Source organism: Salvelinus sp. IW2-2015, linkage group LG11 (assembly GCF_002910315.2).
Source record: "Salvelinus sp. IW2-2015 linkage group LG11, ASM291031v2, whole genome shotgun sequence".
NCBI classification, from domain to species: Eukaryota; Metazoa; Chordata; class Actinopteri; order Salmoniformes; family Salmonidae; genus Salvelinus; species Salvelinus sp. IW2-2015.
Window position 1 is genome coordinate 34,159,245 of NC_036851.1, and position 27,141 is coordinate 34,186,385.

Genomic DNA, 27,141 nt, shown 5'->3' on the forward strand with positions numbered 1-27,141 from the left:
AGTAGCGCTGCACAAAGATTTCCATAAAACACGGAGTCAATCATGAATTGAAGCTACCTTGGCCAACTTCATGGATTCATTTGACTTCAGATTAATTTTCCTACTCCTTTCTGTGCTCTGTATTAGCTGAGATCATTAGGAGGGCCTGATTATTAACATAATAGCCAGATTGGTGTCAGATAATCTGTTCTTATTAACATCATCTGCAAAGCTAACACATGGACTTATTTTAAGATCGTCATACYATGGATCATTTAGCTGTTTGATTTTGAAACACATTGAAAAACACATTCATAAATGGGAAAAAAACACATTCATAAATCCATATTTGTTTCTAGGTCAAACCGTTCAGACGCTACAGACGTTTTCGGGATGTCTCGTTGTCTGACAAACACCACTGTAGAACGCCCACCTTCCGCAGATGCAGAAGGCCAACAGTCTTCGGTAATGCAACAAACAAAAAAACATACAGTAGCCCTATCTCTCTTAAACTGACGGATTTTGATGGGGGGTTTTTAAATTATGTGACAGATTGTTAATACCCTCTAGGGCCTCAAACAGTAATTTGTGTAGTCTACATCACACGTTCAAGAAAGACAAGAAAGACAAATACATTGACATTTATTCCAGAAATCAGAAATTGTCCATTACAAACAATGAAGATTGATACAAAAAATGTATGTAGGCTACCTGAATATTCACCTCTGTTTATGCCATTTAATTTCATTGGTGTACCAAATTGGTACAACTCAGGCCTGATGAGGTGTGTAGCCTATTCCTCTAGATGTCACTCTAATGTAGTGACAGGCAAGGATTGTATTGTCTTCCGCATTCAGTCAGTTTCATAATGATCCCTTGCATAGCAGGTCGTACCAGAGTTACCTGGTCGGACGCAACAATAGTAGTGAAACGATGACTACAATAATTTGATATGCTTTTTCTTTCCATTTTTTACCGGAACAGTTCAACAGCCGACGAAGATTAGAATACTTTGATGCGCTCACAGGTCTGTATACGATACTGCGTAAAAACAAGGGAGTGGGGGATAGAACCGGCGAAGCCTACTGTATCGTGTTTGCGGATGTACAAGCTAGTATCCAGTCAGATGTGATTGTGGCATGCTGGTAGGTATTCTATGAAAATTACTCTGTAATCCGATGCGTAAACCACCGTAACTCRTATATTTGGCTGTCTGCCTGAACTTTAAAGAGCCAAATAATTGGATTTTGGCTGAATTACGCAGTTTACTCATACATGCCGTGCTGTATCAGTAGGCTACGTGTCATTTTTACATTCGGTACAGCTTTAATGTTCAACTGCTCTCTCTGCCTGTTGCCCAGGGTTATGTTATGCATGGTACAGCATTATTTAGGCCTAATTTAGTAGTCTGCTAATTTGAAGAAAGTGAAAACTGATGTCACTTTGTTTGGTGGTAGTCCTTGCAAGCTGGGATCTTTGGAACGTCCCTTTAAAATGGTAAGAGGTTAGGGTAGGGACGTCCCAAGGAAGCCGGATAGCACTGGCCGTTTGGTGATAGCAATGCATAGTGGTGGCTTCAGTAGTTGTTTAACAAATTGAAAACATTGTATATCCATTGATGCATTTAGGAATGTACTTCTTTGCATCATACAGGCAGCGACATGCCATGATGACACTTKCTCACTCACTCATTTACTCACTCACTGACTCACTGATAAAAATGTCTGTCAGACTTTTAATAACTATGTTGTAGTCTGACAAAAGGACTTTCAAAGTTGGGCCCTCCTGAATCATCCAACTCTTCTATAGTTTATGACATGTCTCCATTTTCCTCCTGTCCTTTAGGCCCTAAGCAGAACCCCTGGGCTAGTTTGATGACAAGCTAGGCTAGAAGATGAGGAGGAGTCTAAATGACTGTTTCGTCTTTGACGTATTGACCCGTCTACTGTTGTTTGCAGTGTTCTGGTAAGTTGGCGGTTTTTAATGATAGAGATGGAGTATCAAATATACGATTCACTCTGACCCAAGTGGTCTGGACAACAACCTTGATTAATGTTTTGACCAGGGCCCAGGGTCTTGGAGAATGAAGAGAGATAGGCTGGCTTTTAAATGTACACAGAGAGCTAACATCAATAACATGCATGTCAATCTCTCCTGGATCAAAGTAGAGGAGAGATTGATTGCATCACTACTTGTCTGTGTGAGAGGTATTGACATGCTGATGGCACCGAGCTGTCTGTTTAAACGACTAGCACACAGCTTAGACACCCATACATACAGTACTCCACAAGACATGCCACCAGGGGTCTCTTCACAGTCCTCAAGTCCAGAACAGACTCCGGGAAACGCACAGTACTACATAGAGCCATGATTACATGGAACTCTATTCCACATCAAGTAACTCATGCAAGCAGTAAATCAGATTTAAAAACAGATAAATGTACTCCTTATGGAACAATGCGGACTGTGAAGAGACACACACACAGGCACACATGCATACGCACACACACACATGCACTCTACACACGTATATTGTACTATTGTTGTATGGTGGTACTATACATTTTGTGTTGTAGTGGTGTAATAATATTATGTGATGTACTGTTACATTTTTGGTGTGATGTGCATTAATGTGTTTGGACCCCAGGAAGAGTGGCTGCTGCCTTGACAGCAGCTAATGGTGATCACTAATAAATACAAATGTAACAAGTATTTAAGTAGCTTTCTGGCCTTGAGGGTCAGATTGTTGTGAACTCCTCTGAGTATCGTACCGATCTCACTTGTGCACAAGTTCTGTCTATTAACCTTTGAAAATTACAGAAGTCTTCGCCTTGTCTTTGCATCCATAATTTTTCCACACCTTAGCAAATCGACTATTCCTAACAGTAGGCTTACAGCAACTTTAAATTCATGTGTATAGGTGCTGTTGCCCAGCCTTGTACCAGATCTGTTTGTGCTGTCTTTACAAGTCCTATGATAATCAATCACCATAGTAGTATATTGGAGCTATTTCCTTATGTAATAATAGAACAGCTGCCAATGATTCTCTCTGTCCTTTTAGTGTGACGGAGGTGCTACCTCCTTTCTCTCGTGAGATCCAGCCAGAGGAGATGTGGCTCTACAAGTTCCACCATGTGGAGAATGACCACGTTCCTACCAAACTCATGTTTGTAAGTACCAGTACTACTAATGACAGTCTGCATAATTAACCTCTATAATAACGTATTTACAGCAGCCAGCCAAAGAAAATGAACTTCTTCTCAATGGTCTGGTTCCTAACAGGGTCTCTTCCTCTCCAAGTGGAGTTTTTCCTATTGTCACTGTCGCCTTGTAGGCTTGCTTTTTTGGGTCTGAATTTTGTCAAGACAGTCTGGTTTCAATATCAAAATGATTATCAGAACAAATTGGATTGAGTAATTTTCATGCACAATAAAACTGTTTTTTCCCTTCCCTCTGTTTTGCAGAGCATAGCACTTTTCATCCCTATGGCTGTCATCATGTTGTTTGCCTTTCTGAACAAGACAGAGAAGAGGGACATTAAGGATGCCTCTCTGGGTAGGTACAGTGTCACGCTCAGAAACCTCTCCTTTCTGCAAAGTACCTGTAGGCAAACTCAATGGATTTGGACTCCCCTTTAAGGCAAGATAACAGTTTAATTAACTATGGTTGAGGGTAAAGGTTTAACTGGGATGTGGACACGAAGCTAGAGTTAGGGTTGTGGTTGAGACTAGGGTTAGGGTAACCTAACGTAGCAGGCGTAAAATAAATGCCTAAGCTGCATTTCTTTCTTTCTGGTCCTGATGAGAAAAAAACAACTGTCAGGGGATGTTATCTTCTGCACTGTTTAACCAATCCAGTAAATGTGGAGGAGGAGTTAAGATGGAGCGTCACGTTGTTAACGTCCAAAAGCGGAAGTCGCTTCAAAGGCACTCTTTCCATTTCCCCTGAAAACCGGATGCATCTTGTAGTTTCAGTCTCCGCAGAGGGCGGGGTTATGATTGAGACCATAAAGTCTTTGGCTGCATTTACACAGGCGGCCCAATTCTGATATTTTTTTCAGAGCTGATCTGATTGGTCAAACAATTAGTGAAAAAAGATCAGAATTGGCCTGCCTGTCTAAACGCAGCCATAGACAACATTCAAGGCAATAAATTGTTTCACAAATTATTGCCATTTTTAAGAACTAAGATAAGCTTGCTTTTACATGAAAATCTCATATCTACTTTTACTGTAGATAACCCATGAAGATGTTTTGACTCATGATGAGCAACACAGTATGAAGTACAAGACACATTTAAAAATATATATATTTTGAATGAGTGAGGCAGTCCCAATCCTTTCATATTTTATGGGCTAAATTTAAGAGATATTAAAGTGTTGGGGAGGGAAAGGGCAGTGGGTCGGAGACGAACAGTGGTCAGTGGCTGTAACCGCTGGACCACATAGGCCACACGAGTCTCTTTCTGATTGACTTACATGTCAAATATTGTCACGTCAAATATTGTCACGTCATACTACAGAATACGAAAGATGTCTCATACAGTCTCTGTCTTCCTTTCAGCTGTGACGTTGACTCTGGTACTCAATGGGGTTTTCACCAACGCTATCAAACTGGCAGTGGGCAGGCCACGGCCAGATTTCTTCTACCGCTGTTTCCCTGATGGTCAGATGAACACGGAGCTGCAATGCAGTGGAGACCCCGACACCGTAGAGGAGGGGAGGAAGAGCTTCCCTAGCGGACACTCATCATGTGAGAGCAGACCTAAGGTCCATGCACGCATGCAAACACACACTTTACCAGTAACACTCATGACAGCTGGCGCCAGTTGATGACAACTAACGCAACACTTTTATGTCACAAACCGTTCTTTAGGTCAGCTAACTACATTATACTGTATATATCCAAGACCTTGACCTTTCTCTCGATGTGCTGCCTTCTCAGTTGCCTTTGCTGGTCTGGGCTTCACTGCTCTGTATGTGGCGGGGAAGCTGCACTGCTTTAGTCCAGCAGGACGGGGCAAAGCCTGGCGACTCTGTGCCTTCCTCGCCCCTCTCCTCTTTGCCATCCTCATCGCCATGTCCAGGACCTGCGACTACAAGCATCACTGGCAAGGTAGACAGCTTGATAGCTAACGCTCGGCAGAAACTAAGAGTTTTGATTGAAGTGTGGAACTAAAGGGTTTGGTAACAATTTGAACATAAATATACAGTGAGCTCCAAAAGTATTGGGACAGTGACACATTTGTTGTTTTGGCTCTGTRCTCCAGCACTTTGGATTTGAAATGATACAATGACTATGAGGTAGTGCAGACTGTCAGCTTTAATTTTAGGGTACATTTTAGGAATTACAACACTTTTTGTACATAATCTCCCAAACAACAAAATATGTCATTGTCCCAATACTTTTAAAGCTTAATGTGTAWATACAGTGCCTTCGGAAAGTATTCAGATCCCTTGACTTTTTCCACATTTTGTTACTTTACAGCCTTATTCTAAAATTGAGTAAATAGTTTTTTCATTCAATCTACACACAATACCCCATAATGACTAAGCAAAAACAGGTTTTTAGAAATGTTTGCAAATTTATTTTTTTTAAACGAAAAAAAACAACAGATCACATTTACATAAGTATGCAGACCCTTTACTCAGTACTTTGTTGAAGCACCTTTGGCAGTAATTACAACCTCGAGTCTACTTGGGTATGACGCTACAAGCTTGGCACACCTGTATTTGGGGAGTTTCTCCCATTCTTCTCTGCAGATCCTCTTAAGCTCTGTCAGKTTGGATGGGGAGCGTCGCTGCACAGCTGTTTTCAGGTCTCTCCAGAGATGTTCGATCGGGTTCAAGTCCGGGCTCCGGCTGGGCCCCTCAAGGACATTCAGAGACTTGTCCTGAAGCCACTCCTGCATTGTGTGCTTAGGGTTGTTGTCCTGTTGGAAGGTCAACCTTCACCCCAGTCTGAGGTCCTGAACGCTCTGGAGYAGGTTTTCATAAAGGATCTCTGTACTTTTTTTCTGTTAATCTTTCCCTCGATCCTCACTAGTCTCCCAGTTCCTGCCTTTGAAAAACATCCCCACAGCATGATGCTGCCATGCTTCACCGTAGGGATAGTGCCAGGTTTCCTCCGGACCCAACACTTGGCATTCAGGCCAAAGAGTTCAATCTTGGTTTCATCAGACCAGAGAATCTTGTGTCTCATGGTTTGAGAGTCCTTTACGTGCCTTTTGGCAAACTCCAAGTGTCCTGCCATGTGCTATTTACTGAGGAGTGGCTTCCGTCTGGCCACTCTATCATAAAGACCTGATTGCTAGAGTGCTGCAGAGATGGTTGTCCTTCTGGAAGGTTCTCACATATCCACAGAGGAACTCTGGAGTGCTGTCAGAGTGACCATAGAGTTCTTGGTCACCTCCCTGACCAWGGCCCTTCTTCCCCTCTTGCTCAGTTTGGCCGGGCGGCCAGCTCKAGGAAGAATCTTGGTGGTTCCAAACTTCTTCCATTTAAAAATGATGGAGGCCACTGTGTTGTTGGGCACCTTCAATGCTGAAGCAATTTTTTGATACCCTTCCCCAGATCTGTGCCTTGACACAATCCTGTCTCAGAGCTCTACAGACAATTCCTTAGACCTCATGGCTTGGTTTTTGCTCTGACATGCACTGTCAACTGTGGGACCTTTATATAGACAGGTGTGTGCATTTCTAAATTATGTCCAATCAATGTAATTTATCACAGGTGGACTCCAATCAAGTTGTAAAAACATCTCAAAGATGATCAATGGAAAACGGATACACCTGAGCTTAATTTCGAGTCTCATAGCAAAGGGTCTGAATACTTACGTAAATAAGGTATTTCTGTWTTWAATTTTTAAWAAATTAGCTAACATTTCWAAAAAACTGTTTTCGCTTTGTCATTATTATTATTTATTTTTTTAACCTTTATTTAACCAGGTAGGCAAGTTGAGAACAAGTTCTCATTTACAATTGCGACCTGGCCAAGATAAAGCAAAGCARTTCGACACATACAACAACACWGAGTTACACGTGGAGTAAAACAAACATACAGTCAATAATATTGTAGAAAAATAAGTCTATATTCAATGTGAGCAAATGAGGTGAGATAAGGGAGGTAAAGGCAAAAAAAGGCCATGGTGGCGAAGTAAATACAATATAGCAAGTAAAACACTGGAATGGTAGATTTGTAGTGGAAGAATGTGCAAAGTAGAAATAGAAATAATGGGGTGCAAAGGAGCAAAATAAATAAATACAGTAGAGGAAGAGGTAGTTGTTTGGGCTAAATTATAGATGGGCTATGTACAGGTGCAGTAATCTGTGAGTTGCTCTGACAGCTGGTGCTTAAAGCTAGTGAGGGAGATAAGTGTTTCCAGTTTCAGAGATTTTTGTAGTTCGTTACAGTCATTGGCAGCAGAGAACTGGAAGGAGAGGTGGCCAAAGGAGGAATTGGCTTTGGGGGTGTCCAGAGAGATATACCTGCTGGAGCGTGTGCTACAGGTGGGTGCTGCTATGGTGACCAGTGAGCTGAGATAAGGGGGGACTTTACCTAGCAGGGTCTTGTAGATGACCTGGAACCAGTGGGCTTTCCAATCTTTGGGAATCTCAGACGACATGATAGAGAGGTTGAACAGGCTAGTAATAGGGGTTGCAACAATTTTGGCAGATAATTTTAGAAAGAAAGGGTCCAGATTGTCTAGCCCGGCTGATTTGTAGTGGTCCAGATTTTGCACCTCTTTCAGAACATCAGCTGACTGGATTTGGGAGAAGGAGAAATGGGGAAGGCTTGGGCGAGTTGCTGTGGGGGGTGCAGTGCTGTTGACCGGGGTAGGGGTAGCCAGKTGGAAAGCATGGCCAGCGTAGAAAAATGCTTATTGAAATTCTCAATTATAGTGGATTTATCTGTGGTGACAGAGTTTCCTATCCTCAGTGCAGTGGGCAGCTGGGAGGAGGTGCTCTTATTCTCCATGGACTTTACAATGTCCCAGAACTTTTTTGAGTTTGTGTTGCAGGAAGCAAATTTCTGCTTGAAAAATCTAGCCTTGGCTATTCTAACTGCCTGTGTATATTGGTTTCTAACTTCCCTGAAAAGTTTCATATCACGGGGGCTGTTCGATGCTAATGCAGAACCCCACAGGATGTTTTTGTGTTGGTTAAGGGCAGTTAGGTCTGGAGAGAACCAAGGGCTATATCTGTTCCTTGTTCTAMATTTCTTGAATGGGGCATGCTTATTTAAGATGGTGAGGATGGCTGGGGTGTTAAGCATGTCCCAGTTTAGGTCACCTAGCAGCACAAGCTCTGAAAATAGATGGGGGGCAATCAGTTCACRTATGGTGTCCAGAGCACAGCTGGGGGCAGAGGGTGGTCTATAGCAGGCGGCAACGGTGAGAGACTTGTTTTTAGAGAGGTGGATTTTTAAAAGTARAAGTTCAAATTGTTTGGGTACAGACCTGGATTGTAGGACAGAACTCTGCAGGCTATCTCTGCAGTAGATTGCAACACCGCCCCCTTTGGCCGTTCTATCTTGTCTGAAAATGTTGTAGTTAGGGATGGAGATTTCAGAGTTTTTGGTGGTCTTCCTAAGCCATGATTCAGACACGGCTAGGACATCCGGGTTGGCAGAGTGTGCTCAGGCAGTGAATAAAACAAACTTAGGGAGGAGGCTTCTAATGTTAACATGAAACCAAGGCTATTACGGTTACAGAAGTCATCAAAAGAGARAGCCTGGGGAATAGGAGTGGAGCAAGGCACTGCAGGGCCTGGATTCACCTCTACATCGCCAGAGGAACAGAGGAGGAGTAGGATAAGGGTACGGCTTAAAGCTATGAGAACTGGTCGTCTAGTATGTTCGGAACAGAGAGTAAAAGGAGCAGGTTTCTGGGGGCGATAAAATAGCTTCAAGRTATAATGTACAGACAAAGGTATGTTAGGATGTGAATATAGTGGAGGTAAACCTAGGCATTGAGTGATGATGAGAGAGATATTGTCTCTAGAAACATCATTGAAACCAGGTGATGTCATCGCATGTGTGGGTGGTGKAACTGAAAGGTTGAATAAGGTATAATGAGCAGGGCTAGAGGCTCTACAGTGAAATAAGCCAATAAACACTAACCAGAACAGTAATGGACAAGGCATATTGACATTAAGGAGAGGCATGCTTAGYCGAGTGATCATAAGGGTCCAGTGAGTAGTGAGGTTGGTTGGGGTCACGGCGATTCAGACAGCTAGCCGGGCTATGGGTAGCAAGCTGGCAGAAGATGAAGGTTTGTTTTTAGCCACCTCGTGCGTTTCCGTCGGTAGATTAGTGGKGTTCCGTGTGGTAGAGGGGACCAATCCAATTGGCAAAATAGTTATAGTTATAGTGGCCCAAGAAAATTGTCCGATATACCTATTCAGATAGCAGCCGATAAGACAGCTAACGATTAGCGGGCCGCAGATGGGCTTTCAGGTAACGTCGCGATGGAGGGGACAGTTATTATGGGGTATTGTGTCTAGGTTTATGCACTGTATATGTCACAGAGTTGCATCGTACGTTTGTGTACAACCCTTATTACCCCTTCTTGATAATAGGTAGTAATAATAATATTTTCTCATGTTACAGTAGAAGGTTGAGCCCGTTACATTCTCACTGTAATGGGCCTATTGATAAAGTGTTGCCTTATCCCGCATGGCGACTGGCTTTGCTTTGACCTTCAGGCTTTGTCATTGGCTTTCACAAGCCCTGATCAACTTTTGATGTCTTTATTTTCAAAATAATGCCAACCACTATCAACACAACCCCTGTTTCAAGTGTGGCAAATTACAATTATATTGGCTGGTTACAGATCATTCATTAATGAACTTCACATTGCACTAAATTGCTGAAATATAAATGTAAACTGAACATAATTCTAATATTTTTGTTCTCCAGATGTCCTGGTGGGCTCTCTGCTGGGGTTGGTGTTTGCCTGTCTGGGCTACTGGCAGCACTACCCGTCTCTCAGTGACTCAGACAGCCACAGGCCCCTGCTGCACAGGGAAGTAGTCCCGGCGGCACAGGAGCGCAAGCAGCAGGAGCAGCAGGCCAACTCAGGATACCTTCTGCCTCTGTAAGGAGCCCCAGGCCTGCTTCTGTACTGGCTGCATACCCATAATCTCTCCTTCTTCCTGTAGTGTGCACTCGTGTAATAATCCCCACACATGTAAAAGCATTGGATTGGTGTATGTGTTAGAGTTCCATGTACCAGTAATTTCCTTTCAAATCCATGAAGGGAAGTGAACAAGTGCACACTTTGGGAGAAAGGAGAGGTTATTGGGACACAACCTCTCATTTTACYTTCAAATCATGATGAATAAGTTTATATGGACAGGTCCCCCACCTGATCCTAGACCATCAGCCTTATGATTGCAGATCCAGACCTCCACTGTGGAAAAACAAACAAACAAACAACTTTAGTTGGAGAGGAGYGGTACCAAGTAGTCTGCTCCTCACTCAATCAGTGCTGTCTGTTGGTCTATTCCAAGAAGATTAAGAGTACTACTGTAAAAWCAGGGTTGCATTCCCAGGCTGTCATGCTAATATCAATGTTTCTAATCTTTGAAGGACCAATTGTATAGAAGTGAAAGGACCTCCACGGTTACGTTGGATCACAAGCAAGGGAACATGCTAGCACTCTCGGTTTTACAAATCTAAGAGTAATCCAAATCGAATGAGAAAATGAATGAATCATATGGAGTCTTTCTTGATCACTTAAGATGCCAAAATTGGATGTCTCCTTTTTTAATGCACTTACAGATACTGTATGTATAGTACGTTGTTTACGATACTGTGCCAATAAAGTTTGTTAACAGGGAATGTACGGATTCAGCAGACTTTCTTTACATTGTCAAATGTCAATATGGTTTTCTACAGTTTTTGTTAAGTAGGGAACTTCACCCATGCTTTCGCTGAAGCCAATCATCCATGTGGTTTATGTTCCACAGCACAGTATGTTAACAGCACAGGAGGGTGGTGGCACCTTAATTGGGGAGGATGGGCTCGTGGTAATGGCTGGAGCGGAATTGGTGGAATGGTGTCAAACGTTTTCAATGTGTTTGATGCCATTCCATTAGTGCCGTTCCAGCCATTATTATGAGCCAGCCTCCACTGGTTAAAAGCTGGAACATTGTGTCTTTATGTAGGAGAAGCAGAACACAGACTGACACCTAGCCTATTCAGTTGCCAAGTAGCCTTTACACTTCATTCTGTTCTAGATCTGTTGAGTTAGAAGTAGATATGGACTAACTGAATTGTCAAGGCTGACATTTTTGCTTAACTTACCCGTCCCCCCCCCCCCCCCATACACACACAGATGTTCCCATTCCCCACTCAAAGCTTGGAATCCTATTAGCTAGGTATTATTATTAGTTAAGATTTTTGTAATTTCTGTAGGATTCTGCCAGTGATTTATAGCTTACAGGTTTACTGTTGTGTTGCTACACATCTCTCTATCGTCATGGGAATTGACCTTTGATCCTACTACTGAATCACTAAACCGGTGATGTCATTCAGAACATATGAGTGTTGGGACCTGCTTGCGACAAGTAAAGTGTATCAGAGGAAAGTCCACCCTGTTGGAAATCTTAACAGACCTTTGTGTCTTTTTGCGTTTAACAATATCTAAATGGTTTGGGATTTTTATATATTCTAAGGAAGACTATTTGCAACTTTCAACAGAGAGAGAGATCCTAGAGATCCACTCAGGAGGAACTGCCATATTTGATAGAGCCATACTATAACATTAGCTGTACATTGAAGGTATGTAGCTATTTCTGATGTCTGCTCTCTACTTCAAAGAATGTTAGTTGTAATAGTATAAGTGATGAATTGACTACATTCACTCCCAGCACCATGATTAAGTGTCAAGTTCCAAGGTAAACAAACATTCCCAGTATGTTGTGAGATGGTATGCACAATCTATCCATGGATACTAAAGATCCAGATGTCAGTTCCCCTATAGCATCTAAAACAATGCTATTTTCCCTGAACCCCAGCACCAGATGAATGTGTAAATATTAGAATTCTGTTTGTGCCTCACAGGTAGCATATTAAAGCTTACTGGGTGACCAACCTGAGCCTATCAAATTACACCTCTTCATACAGTAGCCAGACAGTAGGTGAGCTTGTTTTTCATTTATTTGTGTCGTTCTGTTCTTTAAAAGCAGACAAAAAATATGGAAGTCCCCTATGGGGAAAATCTAAGACATCTATTTAATTATTTTATATTATTTTCTGTCCTACTCTATTCTAATATATTCTATTTACTCCCACTCTCACAAAGCTTCACTGATCTATCTGCCATGGAAGGTGTGACAGGTGTATATGAGCCGGTGCAGCACCATTGGTTCCACTGCCAGAATCCGGTGGACTGTAGAAGCTCCTGGATCCCATTCAGCAGAGAGGATTCTCTACGGCTGGAGGAGACACACAAACATGGCATGAGACTATTCATCACACTTTTACAAATACACATTTAATACAATACACATTACACTAATACACATGTAATACACATTAAATGTTCATTAATTAGTTTATTTATACAGAGGGAAATCATTTAAAATGTCAAGTATACAGTTAAAAACATATACAGTTAAAGACATTGTTCTTGTATTGTTACCCCTCTATACCACAAACTATGTGATGTAGTACCCCGAAACAAGAATATAACTCAATCCTACTTCTGAGTGAACCATTGTTCATGCAATAGAGCCTTATTAAGATAATGGTAGCACTTTGCATTAGAGCATGGAATAAAGTGGCAATAGCCTGGTAGTAGAATGGTAACACATTATAGTTACTCACAGAGTAACAGATAACCCTTAATTCCAGTTGAATGAAGTGATCCCTGATGATAACAGCAATGATAAAGATGATTATAATGATGTCCTCATAATTGTGGGTTTGCTCCTAACAGGGGAGACCAGTGGGGAGGAAGAAGTGGAGGTGGTGGTAGCCACAGAAGGGAGGCGTTTTGACGTGAGGCTGAAGGAGAGGAGGTGCTTTGCGGTGTACTGGGAGCAGCCCCCCTTGGAGGTGAGGCGCTGCTCCTGGTTCCACAAAGGAGACAAGGACATCTCCTACACCCCTTACCCAGAGGACACCAGCCTAGTCCTGGAGGTAGGACACCGTCTTTAATGGCACCCTGGTGCCTATATAGTACACAGGGCCCTGGTCAAAAGTAATGCTCTACTGTATATAGGGAATAGGGTGCCATATCAGATGCACACGTCATTACAAAGTGATATATCTACCCTGTTACCTTGGTGTTTATCTTAGTACCATAGTACTGTGGGGACAGTATTTACTTATTTCTACAGTCTGAAGAGGTATACTGCAGATTGGTAATGACCTTGTTAGTTAATCTGTCAATTTATCGAACCTTGATAACATTGTCAATAACATAGTATGACTGACTGGATTTCAACCCGAGTCAACTGCACGCCCCAAGACTTGCGCTAACTACCCAAGCTAATGWATGGAGGGCAGGAGACGCGGGTTCGAACCCCAGTCCGTTACATTTGTATCACTGTATTAAGGAGGCCTACATGATGGCAGTGAAGCTGAATGACTGGATGAARAAGAAGATAGAATTCCCCACTGGAGAAACGGTGGTGTTGCACAGCCCTACGGTATGACTCCCCATTCATAATTACAATTAGCCCACTGTAGTATACTGTTTGTCTGTAAAGACCAGGTCAATATTGCGCTGTAAAATAGAACGTATACAACTCAAGAGTTTATAGACCTTGCTCTGTCTCCGATAGCTTATGACACAGCAGCAGACAATCCCCTTGAAGGACTGTATAAGCCTCCCCTCTGAGCAGAGTCAACCCAGGATGGTCAAGAGGGGGCTGGAGGGTTTAAGAGTAGAGCTACCTGAAGGTAAGTGTATGAGCCAGGCCTACCCTCTTCACTGACGGCTTTAATTTCTACAGCTGCGTGTAAGATGGTCTCTGCTGTACTGTACTACCATGTGTATTAAATGCCAACAGTACTGGTAATTGGCCTGAACAACAGATATTGCATTGTGTACGGAGATCTCAGGTTTTTGAACCTCTAATGCATTCGAGGATAATTTACAGTACATGTTGGTAATTACATGATGACAAATGACAATTCCTTACACAGTATACAGTGTATTCGGAAAGTATTCAGACCCCTTGACCTTTTCCACATTTTGTTACGTTACAACCTTATTCTAAAATTGATTAAAATGTTGTTGTTTTTCTTATCAATCTACACACAAAACCCCATAATGACAAAGCAAAAACAGGTTTTTAGAAATGTTAGCAAATGTATATATAAAAAAWAARAAAAACGTAAATATCACATTTACATAAGAATTTCCAGACCCTTTACTCAGTACTTTGTTGAAGCACCTTTGGCAGCGATTACAGCCTCAAGTCTTCTCGGGTATGACGCTACAAGCTTGGCACACCTGTATTTGGGGAGTTTCTCAAATTCCTCTCTGCAGATCCTCTCAAGCTCTGTCAGGTTGGATGCGGAGCATTGCTGCACAGCTATTTTCAGGTCTCTCCAGAGATGTTCGATCGGGTTCAAGTCCGGGCTCTGGCTGGGCCACTCAAGGACATTCAGAGACTTGTCGTGAAGCCACTCCTGCGTTCTTGGCTGTGTGCTTAGGGTTGTTGTCCTGTTGAAAGGTGAACCTTCGCCCCAGTCTGAGGTCCTGAGCGCTCTGGAGCAGGTTTTCATCAAGGATCTCTCTGTACTTTGCTCTGTTCATCTTTCTCTCAATCCTGACTAGTCTCYCAGTCCCTGCCTTTGAAAAACATCCCCACAGCACCACCATGCTTCACCGTAGGGATGGTGCCAGGAATCTTGTTTCTCATGGTGCGAGAGTCTTTAGGTGCCTTTTGGCAAACTCCAAGTGGACTGTCATGTGCCTTTTACTGAGGAGTGACTTCCGTATGGCCATAGAGGCCTGATTGGTGGAGTGCTGCGGAGATGGTTGTCCTTCTGGAAGGTTCTACCATCTCCACAGAGGAACTCTGGAGCTCTGTCAGAGTGACCATAGGGTTCTTGGTCACCTCCCTGACCAAGAACCTTCTCCTCTGATTGCTCAGTTTGGCCAGGTGGCCAACTCTAGGAAGGGTTTTGGTGGTTCCAAATTTCTTCCATTTAAGATTGATGGRGGCCACTGTGTTCTTGGGGAGCTTCAATACTGCAGACATTTACCCTTCCCCAGATCTGTGCCTCAACTCAATCCTGTCTYGGAGCTCTACGGACAATTCCTTCGACCTCATGGCTTGGTTTTTGCTCTGACATGCACTGTCAACTGTGGGACCTTATATAGACAGGTGTGTTCCTTTCCAAATCATGTTCAATCAATGGAATTTACCACAGGTGGATTCCAATTAATTAATATCCACCTGAGCTCAATTTCGAGTCTCGTAGCAAAGGGTCTGAATACTTACGTAAATAAGGTATTTCTGTTTTTTATTTGTAATACATTTGCAAAAATGTCTAAAMACCTGTTTTTGTTATTATGAGGTATTGTGTGTAGATTGCTGAGGAAAATGTTTTATTTAATCCATTTTAGAAWAAGGCTGTAACGTAACAAAATGTGGAAAAAGTCAAGGGGTCTGAATACTTTCCGAAGGCACTGTACATTATTTGTGTTGTTGGTTTTTCAGGAGAACCTGACCAAGTTGACCACCTTGTGTTCATGGTGCATGGCATTGGACCAACCTGTGACATCCAKCTGCGTGGTGTCGTTCAGTGTGGTGTGTAGAACCTTTGATCCTTACCCCTTTACCTGGCTTCAGATTCTTTCATAGAAATACAGCTAAATTAATGAATGCCCTCCCTTCTCTCTTTTGTCCCTCTCTCCCCCATGTAGTGAATGATTTCCGGGGTGCCTCTCTCAGCCTACTGAGCAGTCACTTCAAGCAGAGTCAAGATGGGACCCACATGGGCCGTGTTGAGTTCCTGCCAGTCGACTGGCACCGGGTGCTACATGGTGATGCCACTGGGGTGGACGAGTAAGGCCTTGGACACACACACTCTCTCTCGCGCTCATTCTCTCTGTCTCTCTCTTTCTCTCTCTCTTCTTTTCTTTCTCTCTCTCTTCTTTTCCTTTCCTCTCTTAAAAACACACTTTGACACCCACCCTCCATACAGCGATATCCAGAGGATCACCCTGCCCAGCATCAGTCGTCTGCGTCAGTTCAGCAACAGCACAGTGCTGGACCTGTTCTTCTACAACAGCCCCACATACTGCCAGACCATCATAGACACTGTGGCCTCAGAGATCAACCGCCTCCACCAAGTCTTCCTCCAGCGACACCCACAATTCACTGGGGCAGTGTCACTGGCTGGACACAGTCTGGGTCAGTACCTCATAGACCTCTCCTAACTTTTTAAAGCCCCTCCTAACTTTTTCCTCTCTCTCTTTTTTGTCTTTATTTAGACAAGGCTAGTATTGATAACCATTATAGTAAGTTGTATTCTTTATTTATATGATTTTTCTAGGTTCTYTGATCCTCTTTGACCTTCTGACAAATCAAGAAAGAAGGAACACAGATGAAGAGGGAGTAAGTAACAGGCTACTGCCAAAATGTACAACTCCATTTTGGTCATGGCCACAACCACCAGCATTTTTATTCTAATTAGCTTGATGTTAATCCTATATGCCTTGTGCTTCAGAGTAGCGTCAGCAGTCCAAGTGAAGCAACCACATTAGACTTTGAGAGCTTTGAGGACACACTTAGGAGCTTTGGATTGGGCAAGTATGTCCAAATGCTTACAAAGGAGCAGATGGACTTAGAATCACTGGTAAGCATGTGCGTGTGTGTGTGCATATGTGTGTGTGTATGTTTGTGTGTGTGACTGTCTAACGACTGTTTGTGTCCTCTGTCTATTCACTAGGGGCTGTGTTCAGAGACATTCTTCAAAGACTTGGGAATACCCTTGGGGCCTCGCAAGAAGATCATGTACTTGTTGAAGAGATGGAGAGGGGTATGACCTATCTCTCATTCACATCCAAATGGATTCAGTCATTGCACATAAACACCATGTGAAATTTTCCCCCAGTGTTCAAAATCTTTGATCTAACATTCCAGTCTATTGGATCCATTGTGCATAGCTTCCTGTCTGTCTCAGCCATGACAATATTCCATCCTAACTATTTGTAAGAGGCTGGAAGCTGGAAGTAGTGTCCCAAAAAATTCAATTTTCCTTACATAGGCCACTACTTGGGCCCTGGTCAAAAGAAGTGCACTATGTAGGGAATAGGATGCCATTTGTGATGTAGACTCATTGTTTAGATTGTTATTGGAGCTCCTCTCTCTCTCGCTCTCTCCTTTGGCCCAGCAGCAGGAATCCAGGACAGGAACTTCACACCCAGTTCCTGGCATCCCCGGCATTGCCAGTATGTATCCCCAAGTCCAAGAACACCCGACCCTCCTTTCAGGCACCCCCTCCACCAGCCCAGTGGATTACAAGTACTTTGACGTTGGCATTGGCCAGGTAAACAAACAACAGTGACAGCATTCTGTTACATGTACACATGCCTTTTCTCTGTCTCCCTCCTCACAATGACGGAATGTCTTAATAGTGTCTTAACGCAGTTAGCATGAGGCCTAACTAATACAACTGAAAATCTACTTCAATGAAATGTTTAATTTCATTTGAAAATGTTGCTACATTTTGATATCCATCCTTAGTTACAGAAAATGCAGAATTTACATATGGCGCATACTGAATTACTATTAACCATTAACCCCTTCCTTTCCTTCCCAGGTGTCCATCGTGTACCCTCAGCTGGCTTTCCAGCCACAGGCCTTCTTTGCCTTGGGCTCTCCTATAGGAATGTTCCTCACGGTGCGCGGCCTGAAGAGGATCGACCCCAAATACAGCCTCCCCACCTGCAAAAGCTTCTACAACATCTACCATCCAGTATGTTTATGGATCATACGTTATGAATATTTAATGTAGCTAAAGTCCATCTAAGTCATGAATATTCATAACGACCTGACTGTGTTCTTCCTCGATGCAGTTTGACCCGGTTGCCTATAGGATTGAGCCCATGGTGGTGTTTCCAGAGGTGGACTTGCCCCCCATACTGATCCCACATCACAAGGGCAGGAAGAGGATGCATCTTGGTGAGACCTGAGACATAAAGCTTTGACATTTCAAGAAATACACTTGCTGCTTACCACTGGTCAATGGTAGCCCAATATGTCATGAGCTTTTTGTTAGGACCCTTAGGGAGCATTGCTAAAGCTCTGACCTGTCTGATCATGTAAAAACACTGCCCTTCAATGAAGACATTGTTTTTATCCAGTGACAGTGTGAAAACTTTCATCCACCATCCAATGCAGTGACCCTGTGTTGATATTGTGTCCCTCAGAGCTGAAAGACAGTTTGAAGCGAGTCAGCTCAGATCTACTGCTCTCCATCAGTACTGTCCGTGGTGTGTGGCAGACCCTCACCATGCTACCTGTCAACACACTACCCCCGGTGGCCGGGGTAGGAACCACAGCTGCACTGCCACCTCAGGAGTCAGAAGGTGGGAGACCAGTGTGTAAGTAATCTAATTCATTCATTCATTCAGAACCATGTGTAATGTTTTAACATACATGCATTACTTTATTCTTCATAGTCTAAAAAAACAAATGTCCCTGTTTTTATTGTAGTAATTAYAGTGTAGCTACACAGGTACCTTTTAAGAGCAACGTAATGTAACATGATGTAAATCAAATTTCAAATCAAATGTATTTATATAGCCCTTCGTACATCAGCTGATAYCTCAAAGTGCTGTACAGAAACCCAGCCTAAAACCCCAAACAGCAAGCAATGCAGGTGTAGAAGCACGGTGGCTAGGAAAAACTCCCATGAAAGGCCAAAACCTAGGAAGAAACCTAGAGAGGAACCAGGTTATGAGGGGTGGCCAGTCCTCTTCTGGCTGTGCCGGGTGGAGATTATAACAGAACATGGCCAAGATGTTCAAATGTTCATAAATGACCAGCATGGTCAAATAATAATAATCACAGTAGTTGTCGAGGTGCAGCAAGTCAGCACCTCAGGAGTAAATGTCAGTTGGCTTTTCATAGCCGATCATTCAGAGTATCTCTACGGCTTCTGCTGTCTCTAGAGAGTTGAAAACAGCAGGCCTGGGACAGGTAGCACGTCCGGTGAACAGGTCAGGGTTCCATAGCAGCAGGCAGAACAGTTGAAACTGGAGCAGCAGCACGGCCAGGGTGACTGGGGACAGCAAGGAGTCATCATCCGGGTAGTCCTGAGGCATGTCCTAGGGCTGAGGTCCTCCGAGAGAGAGAGAGAAAGAAAGAGAGAATTAGAGAGAGCATACTTAAATTCACATAGGACACAGGATAAGACAGGAGAAGTACTCCAGATATAACCAAACTGACCCTAGCCCCCGACACATAAACTACTGCAGCATAATACTGGAGGCTGAGACAGGAGTTGTCAGGAGACACTGTGGCCCCATCCGATGATACCCCGGACAGAGCCAAACAGGCAGGATATAACCCCACCCACTTTGCCAAAGCGCATCCCCCACACCACTAGAGGGATATCTTCAAACACCAACTTACCATCCTGAGACAAGGCCGAGTATAGCCCACAAAGATCTCGCCACGGCACAACCCAGGGGGGGGCTCCAGCCCAGACAGGAAGATCACGTCAGTGACTCAATCCACTCAAGTGACGCACCCTCCTAGGGACGGCATGAAAGAGCACCAGTAAGCCAGTGACTCAGCCCCTGTAATAGGGTTAGAGGCAGAGAATCCCAGTGGAGAGAGGGGAACCGGCCAGGCAGAGACAGCAAGGGCGGTTCGTTGCACCAGAGCTTTTCCGTTCACCTTCACACTCCTGGGCCAGACTACACTCAATCATAGGACCTACTGAAGAAATGAGTCTTCAATAAAGACTTGAAGGTTGAGACGAGTCTGCGTCTCTCACATGGGTAGGCAGACCATTCCATAAAAATGGAGCTCTATAGGAGAAAGCCCTGCCTCCAGCTGTTTGCTTAGAAATTCTAGGGACAATTAGGAGGCCTGCGTCTGTGACCGTAGCGTACGTGTAGGTATGTATGGCAGGACCAAACGGAAAGATAGGTAGGAGCAAGTCCATGTAATGCTTTGTAGGTTAGCAGTAAAACCTTGAAATCAGCCCTTGCCTTAACAGAAAGCCAGTGTAGGGAGACTAGCAATGGAGTAATATGAACACATTTTTTGTTTCTAGTCAGGATTCTAGCAGCCGTATTTAGCACTAACTTAAGTTTATTTAGTGCTTTATCCAGGTAGCCGGAAAGTAGAGCATTTCGTAGTCTAACCTAGAAGTAACAAAAGCATGGATACATTTTTCTGCATCATTTTTGGACAGAAAGTTTCTGATTTTTGCAATGTTACGTAGATGGAAAAAAGCTGTCCTTGAAACAGTCTTGATATGTTCGTCAAAAGAGAGATCAGGGTCCAGAGTAACGCCGAGGTCCTTCACAGTTTTATTTGAGACGACTTTACAACCATCAAGATTAATTGTCAGATTCAACAGAAGATCTCTTTGTTTCTTGGGACCTAGAACAAGCATCTCTGTTTTGTCCGAGTTTAAAAGTAGAAMGTTTTCAGCTATCCACTTCCTTATGTCTGAAACACAGGCTTCTAAATATGGTTACATTTATGTGTCATATGTTCTTTGTGTGACATGTTTTTTGTATGTACTATGTGTATTTTTATCATGTTACCCCTGTCTGCAACYACATTTCCCTCTGGGGACAATAAAGTTTGAACTGTGTTACCTGAATCTTCCTTCAATACTCTTTTCCAGGTAGTGGGGACCCAAATGGTACAGTCTCACCTACAGAGATGAGGAATATCAGTGTTGGAATGTTGAATGGCGGACGTCGGTTTGATTACGTCCTTCAGGAGAAACCCCTAGAGAGCTTCAACGAGTATCTGTTTGCCATTCAGAGCCATCTCTGCTACTGGTAAGAACAACTGAGTGAGGGTTGGTATCTKACATGTTTTCTTTAGCTTTCTGCGGTATCTCATGTTTTCTTTTGTGTTTCAGGGATTCCGAGGATACTGTGCTGCTGCTTTTGAGGGAAATCTATGAGGGGAAGGGAATCCTTCTGTAGCATCTCCAAATGTCAATGTAAATGATGGAGCTTATGAGTTGTGTATAATGCTTGTAATACAGGAGACTCTGGAAGCATGCTACAGTATGCATCAAATTTGTTTGATTTCATTATAAAAAATGGTTTAGTATATTGAGGCTTTGTTAAATGCATTTTAAATAAATTGTGATTTGATTTGGGGGTTAGTCATTTACAAACTGTTGTTTTTGGGTCTAAACCTAATGAACCGTTTGTATTAGAATGCATTTTAAATGTACTTTGATTATGGGCTCATTGTAGTTTGTTTACAAACATGGAAAATGTGACTTACTTTTCATTAAAAGATGTTATTCTCATTATTCACACTTTATTTATTTTTTATATAGGCCTATACAGCAATTTAGCACCATATGTAAGTGTGTGTGTGTGTGTATGTGTGTGTGTGTGTGTGTGTGTGTGTGTGTGTGTGTGTGTGTGTGTGTGTGTGTGTGTGCGCACGTGCATGCCTGCCTGCGTATATATACAGTTTATATACAGTACCAGTCATTGGTTTGGACACACCTACTCATTCAAGGGTTTTTCTTTATTTTTACTATTTTCTACAGTGTAGAATAATAGTGAAGACATCGAAACTATGAAATAACACATGGAATCATGTAGTAACCAAAAAAGTGTTAAACAAATCAAAATATATTTGAGATTCTTCAAAGTAGCCACCCTTTAACTTGATGACAGCTTTGCACACTCTTGCCATTCTCTCAACCAGCTTCATGAAGTATGCTAAATGACTTAAATGTAAAAAAAAATAAATGTATTCACCTGGAATGTATTTCAATTAACAGGTGTGCCTTGTTAAAAGTACATTTGTGTAATTTCATTCCTTCTTAATGCGTTTGAGCCAATCAGTTGTGTTGTGACAAGGTAGGAGTGGTATACAAAAGATAGCCCAAGTCCATATTATGTCAAGAACAGCTCAAATAAGCAAAGAGAATCAGCAGTAACTCATTACTTTAAGACATGAAGGTCAGTCAATTCGGAAAATTTCAAGAACTTTAAGTTTCTTCAAGTGCAGTCGTAAAAACCATCAAGGGCTATGATGAAACTGGCTCTCATGAGGATCGCTGTAACGTCTGCTTCCAACTCACACCCTCAAACACGTAGATCCCCTGAACGCAGCTCACTCTCCAGATCCCAATCACCTGAATTCTAATCACCTGTCATTATCACACACTATTTAGTTCAGTTCTTTGCACCCCATCACTGTGAGGTATTGTTTGTTTTGTGACAAGTCTTTCGGAACTCTGTTTTTAGAATCACTGGTATGATAGTTTTTGCCTGCCTCACTAATGACGCCTTTTGCCTATTCCCTGCCTGTACTTTAGCCTATCGGATTTCCTGTTATCTACCTATTGCCTGATCTCTCAGACTACATTACTAGGCTTTTCCCTGCCTGTACTGTTGCCGTTTTGGACCCCCTGTGTATGACCTTCTGCCTGCCCCTGGACCCAGCTACCTGCCTCCTCCTGTGGTTCTTTGCAATAAACATCTGCTGCGCCCTGCGCTTGAAACCAGCTCTCTGTCTCCCCTCGTGTTCATTACAACTGCCACAGGAAAGGAAGACCCAGAGTTACCTCTGCTGCAGATGATAAGTTCATTAGAGTTACCAGCCGCAGAAATTGCAGCACAAATAAATGCTTCACAGAGTTCAAGTAACAGACACATCTCAACATCAACTCTTCAGAGGAGACTGTGTGAATCAGGCTTTCATGGTCAATTTTCTGTAAAGAAACCACTACTAAAGGACCCCAATAAGAAGAAGAGACTTGCTTGGGCCAAGAAACACGAGCAATGGACATTAGACCGGTGAAAATCTGTCGTTYGGTCTGATGAGTCCAAATTGGAGATGTTTGGTTCCAACCACCTTGTCTTTGGGAGACACAGAGTATTTGAACGGATGATCTCAGCATGTGGGGTTCCCACTGTGGAAGCATGGAGGMKGAGGTGTGATGGTGTGGAGGTGCTTTCYTGGTGACACTGTCAGTGATTTATTTAGAATTCAAGGCAAATTTAACCAGCATTGCTACCACAGCATTCTGCAGCGATACGCCATCCCATCAGGTTTGTGCTTAGTGAGACTATCGTTTGTTTTTCAACAGGACAATAACACAACACACCTCCAGGCTGTGTAATGGCTATTTGACCAAGAAGGAGAGTGATGGAGTGCTGCATCGGATGACCTGGCCTCCACAATCACCCGACCTCAACCCAATTGAGATGGTTTGGGATGAGTTGGACCGCAGAGTGAAGGAAAAGCAGCCAACAAGTGCTCAGCACATGTGGTAACTCCTTCAAGACTGTTGGAAAAGCATTCTTCATGAAGCTGGTTGAGAGAATGGCAAGAGTGTGCAAAGCTGTCATCAAGGCAAAGGGTGGCTACTTTGAAGAATCTAAAATCTAAAATATATTTTGATTTGTTTAACACTTTTTTTGGTTACTACATGATTCCATATGTGTTATTTCATAGTTGTGATGTCTTCACTATTAATCTACAATGTAGAAAATAATAAAAATAAAGAAAAACCCTTGAATGAGTAGGTGTGCCCAAACATTTGACTGGTACTGTGTGTGTGTGTGTGTATATATACAGTATATATATATATACTGTATATATATATATACACTTTTAGTAAATGATGAATAACATACGTAAAGCCTGCAAGGATTTGACTGTCTGCAGCAGCCAATAATAGGCTTATCAAATTACTACAGTGGACTTCATGCCACTCTGTTGCCTATTTAGCCTTTTACTCCAAAGAGAGGTGAACATTGTGTTCGTATTTATAAGATTCATTTCGTATATTAACTGTTTCTTTAAGTCACATTCCTGGCATATTGGCCCCGGAAAGTTCATTTCCCATTTATCCGCGTGTAATATACCCCATATATTACAGACAGGATTTATTTTAGAAGAACGCGCATTGGGACTGCCGCTCACATCGTGCTCTGCAAGGAACGTTTTCATAGTGAAGAAAATAACTTCAGAAACCATCTTTGACGTTTTTTGAAAATTGGATAGCTGATTTATCCGGAAAATTCACTGGAAAAGTAGGACATTTAACTTTTGGACTGTAGACTATAACTGCCAGTTCTGTGTTGACTGTTCTTGCCTGTAAAAAAAASTGTTTCATGTTTTATTAGTCCTATGTACGGGATATGCATCATATACATCGTCCAACGAAATGCTTMCTTGCAGATTCCTTCTCGACAACGCAATTCTTTTTTAAAAACATGTAAGCGCCTATGCTGTTAGATGGATAATACTGTTATGTTATGTATCGTGATGGCATCTACAAAAATGTAAGATGAGGTTATTCATTTGGAATATTAATTATATTACATTTTAAAGTAGAGTTTTGTTTTAAAAAGTGATTCTGAACTCACTTTAGCACAACATCATAGGCGTATGTTATTATGGCCATAGAATTAGAAATTAGAACAGGATCTCTATGATTATGGCAATGTCTTTGTTAAAGAGGAAGCATGCATGTTAAAATTCACATTCTAGCCTATGTGTAGACACCAAAGACTGTAGCCTATCWTCATCACAATATCTGTATTTAAAGAGTAACATTCCATGAGAGCAATTACTTTTTAAAACATAATTTGAAGCCAYAGTCTCATCTGTTCACCAAGTTTCCTGTGAATGAAACTTGGACTAACACAGGTCCTATAGTTTATTGGTTATGATGATAGATAGTGTTGTATTCATTTCATAAAGGTAGGCTATTATGACCATGTGAAGTCAGTTAGCATAAGATCACACCATTAGGCTAGTCTTGACTGTTAATCTGTTGTGTCATGATTATAACACTTTTATGTAGACCTTATGACATAGATTTCAAGTAAAGTGTAACCACATGGGGGACTCAATGGAGCAAATGCATCCCAGGACCTTTTCACATGCAAATATATTTTTCTATAATATATAGGCTAGGTTTAGGGTTAGTCCTCAAGGAAGGAGATTCTATGAGAGGAAAACATTTTCTACTACTGAATTATCTTTCTTTGTAGTCTGTTCATTCTACTTGAACGTAATTCCTCATTTACCAATGCTCTCCATTATCTGTCTGGACAGGGGGTTTCTAGCAAGAGAGGATTACTATTAAAGCATTCATTTTTCTCATGACTTTTATTCTTACAGTGTGGGAGTGTGGCAAAGTTATACACTGTTTTATAAGCTCTAGGAAACAACCAGCTGAGGTAACGCCACAGCCAGTGTCTTTGATCTTGTGTGAGCACTACTAGTTTTTACAGGTTCATGCCTCTAAGCCTGTTGTTTACGGCTTGGCTTTTCTACCTCATCTTTGTAATGTGTTCATGTTTAAGACTTATTAAACCACAGGATACTTTATCCATGCACTGATTAACCAAAAGGCCTTCCCTTATTTGGCTGAAAATTGGAAAGTTGTAAAATAAAAATGTCTGAACCCGTTTTTTGTGGGGGCTGCCCATTATTTACATAACACTGTTAGTTCATGTTTGAGTACAACAGCTTGGGCTTCTGCAGTGTGGGTTTGATTGAATTCTAGGCTAGCACAGGCAGGCTACACAGCTTCTAGTAAACATGCTAGTAAAGAAAAGCCATCTGACTGAAAGGTGACGTCATGTAAGGTGAGATAACTTGAGGCTTCTCTGAAGTAGGAGGCCTAGTGAGAGGACTGGAGGATAGAGTGACAATTGCAGACTATGTAAAGTATGTTGAGRGGTTTTAAACCTTACCATTGAGTATACACACACACAACCGTGCATTTGCCTTTCTCAGAATGTGATTCTCACATTGATTGATTGTGGTTGTTGTCCAACAAGAGGAAATTCTTTCCACAGAATTTCCACATGTTGACCAAAGACCCAAGTTCCAGTAGCCAACATAAGGCAAGGTTCAACAGCACACACATAGCACTATACATACATAAGGCAATGTAAAAGTCTGTCTGAAGTGACCAGGGTGCCAATCRTGGATTAAAATTCCGGTACTATACATCCACGAATATACACGTACACACACACACACACCATCACCCAAGCGCACACACACATGCTCAACAAGCACACACCCCACTGGGCACACAGTGGTTGAATCAATGTTGTTTCCACATCATTTCAATTAAATTATGTTGAACCAATATAGAATAGACATTGAATTGACGTCTGTGCCCAGTGGATCTCCCATTTCACAGCACACAAACACAGCGTTAACCCCAGAAAGAGAACAGCTCAGACAGAGGGTCCAATACTGACAGCCTGCGTGCTGGAAAGTTCATTACCTTCCATGTGTTTTCTTTAAGTTACATAATGAGTGAATTGATATGAGTGAAGAACTCTTCTCAACTGGGTGGTTCGAGCCCCGAATGCTGATTGGCTGACAGCCGTGGTATATCAGACCGTATAACATGGGTATGACAAAACATTTATTTTTACTGTTCTAATTACATTGGTAACCAGTTTATAATAGCAATAAGGCACCCTGGGGGTTTGTGGTATATGGCCAATATACCATGACTAAGGGCTGTGTCCYGGCAATCCGCGTTGTGTCGTGTGTAAGAACAGCTCGTAGCCGTGGTATATTGGCCATATCCCACACCTCCTCGAGCGTTATTGCTAAATTATAAACTCTCCATTTTGGCTTACTGGTTCCCTCAAGCTTGCAAGCAGGCACATTGTATCATGTACTGTTGTGTTTTTGACATTCCAGAGGCCCTTGGAGCTGGAAGGAAGATGAGATCATTCTCCGACACACCACAGTCTGAGGCTGAGGCTCTACTGAACAGGAAGTGGGGGTTAAAGGGGTGGGAGCAGCCAACATATGTTTGGGTCTGAAAATGTTACTAGCCGTCAAATATTTTCTTCCTYCATCCTTATTTTCTAAATTCCTCTCAAAGCACATTGGAGAAGAAGGGCAGAGGGCGGGATCTTGGATCCTTTCATCCAGTCTGCTTTTTAACATTTGGATGGCAAGCAAGTTGCAGTTTCTGGGAATA

At 42.4% G+C, this 27,141-nt stretch overlaps 2 protein-coding genes across 11 annotated transcripts in view; both read left to right on the forward strand.

Annotated features, from left to right (window-relative positions):
• Positions 1-804: 804 nt before the first annotated feature.
• Positions 805-27,141, forward strand: part of plpp5 (phospholipid phosphatase 5) — a 207,390-nt gene continuing 181,053 nt past the window's right edge. Inside the window, exons 1-9 of one of the 10 annotated variants that reach the window (XR_011480606.1) lie at positions 807-1,006; positions 1,825-1,944; positions 3,041-3,149; positions 3,444-3,534; positions 4,541-4,746; positions 4,922-5,092; positions 8,689-8,793; positions 9,895-10,072; positions 10,567-10,818. Coding sequence is in view for 9 of the 10 variants with exons in the window: in XM_023996917.2 (XP_023852685.1) it covers positions 1,874-1,944; positions 3,041-3,149; positions 3,444-3,534; positions 4,541-4,729; positions 4,922-5,092; positions 9,895-10,072; positions 10,567-10,633 (876 nt within the window). In the remaining variant the exon portion in view is untranslated. Of the gene's footprint in view, positions 1,125-1,824; positions 1,945-3,040; positions 3,150-3,443; positions 3,535-4,540; positions 4,747-4,921; positions 5,093-7,388; positions 7,536-8,688; positions 8,794-9,894; positions 10,819-27,141 lie in introns of those variants that run through there. The other 9 variants (XM_070445680.1, XM_070445684.1, XM_023996917.2 and 6 more) reach the window with 9 other exon arrangements.
• On the forward strand, positions 11,451-21,462 carry LOC111970695 (triacylglycerol hydrolase DDHD2-like). Its single transcript, XM_070445678.1, has 18 exons — positions 11,451-11,760; positions 12,043-12,119; positions 12,284-12,438; positions 12,920-13,122; positions 13,542-13,634; positions 13,770-13,887; positions 15,660-15,749; positions 15,866-16,007; positions 16,147-16,355; positions 16,498-16,559; positions 16,672-16,800; positions 16,894-16,983; positions 17,338-17,493; positions 17,767-17,922; positions 18,023-18,128; positions 18,377-18,550; positions 20,815-20,974; positions 21,058-21,462. The coding sequence occupies exons 3-18, from the start codon at positions 12,303-12,305 to the stop codon at positions 21,122-21,124; spliced, it is 2,091 nt and encodes a 696-aa protein (XP_070301779.1). The 5' UTR covers positions 11,451-11,760; positions 12,043-12,119; positions 12,284-12,302; the 3' UTR covers positions 21,125-21,462.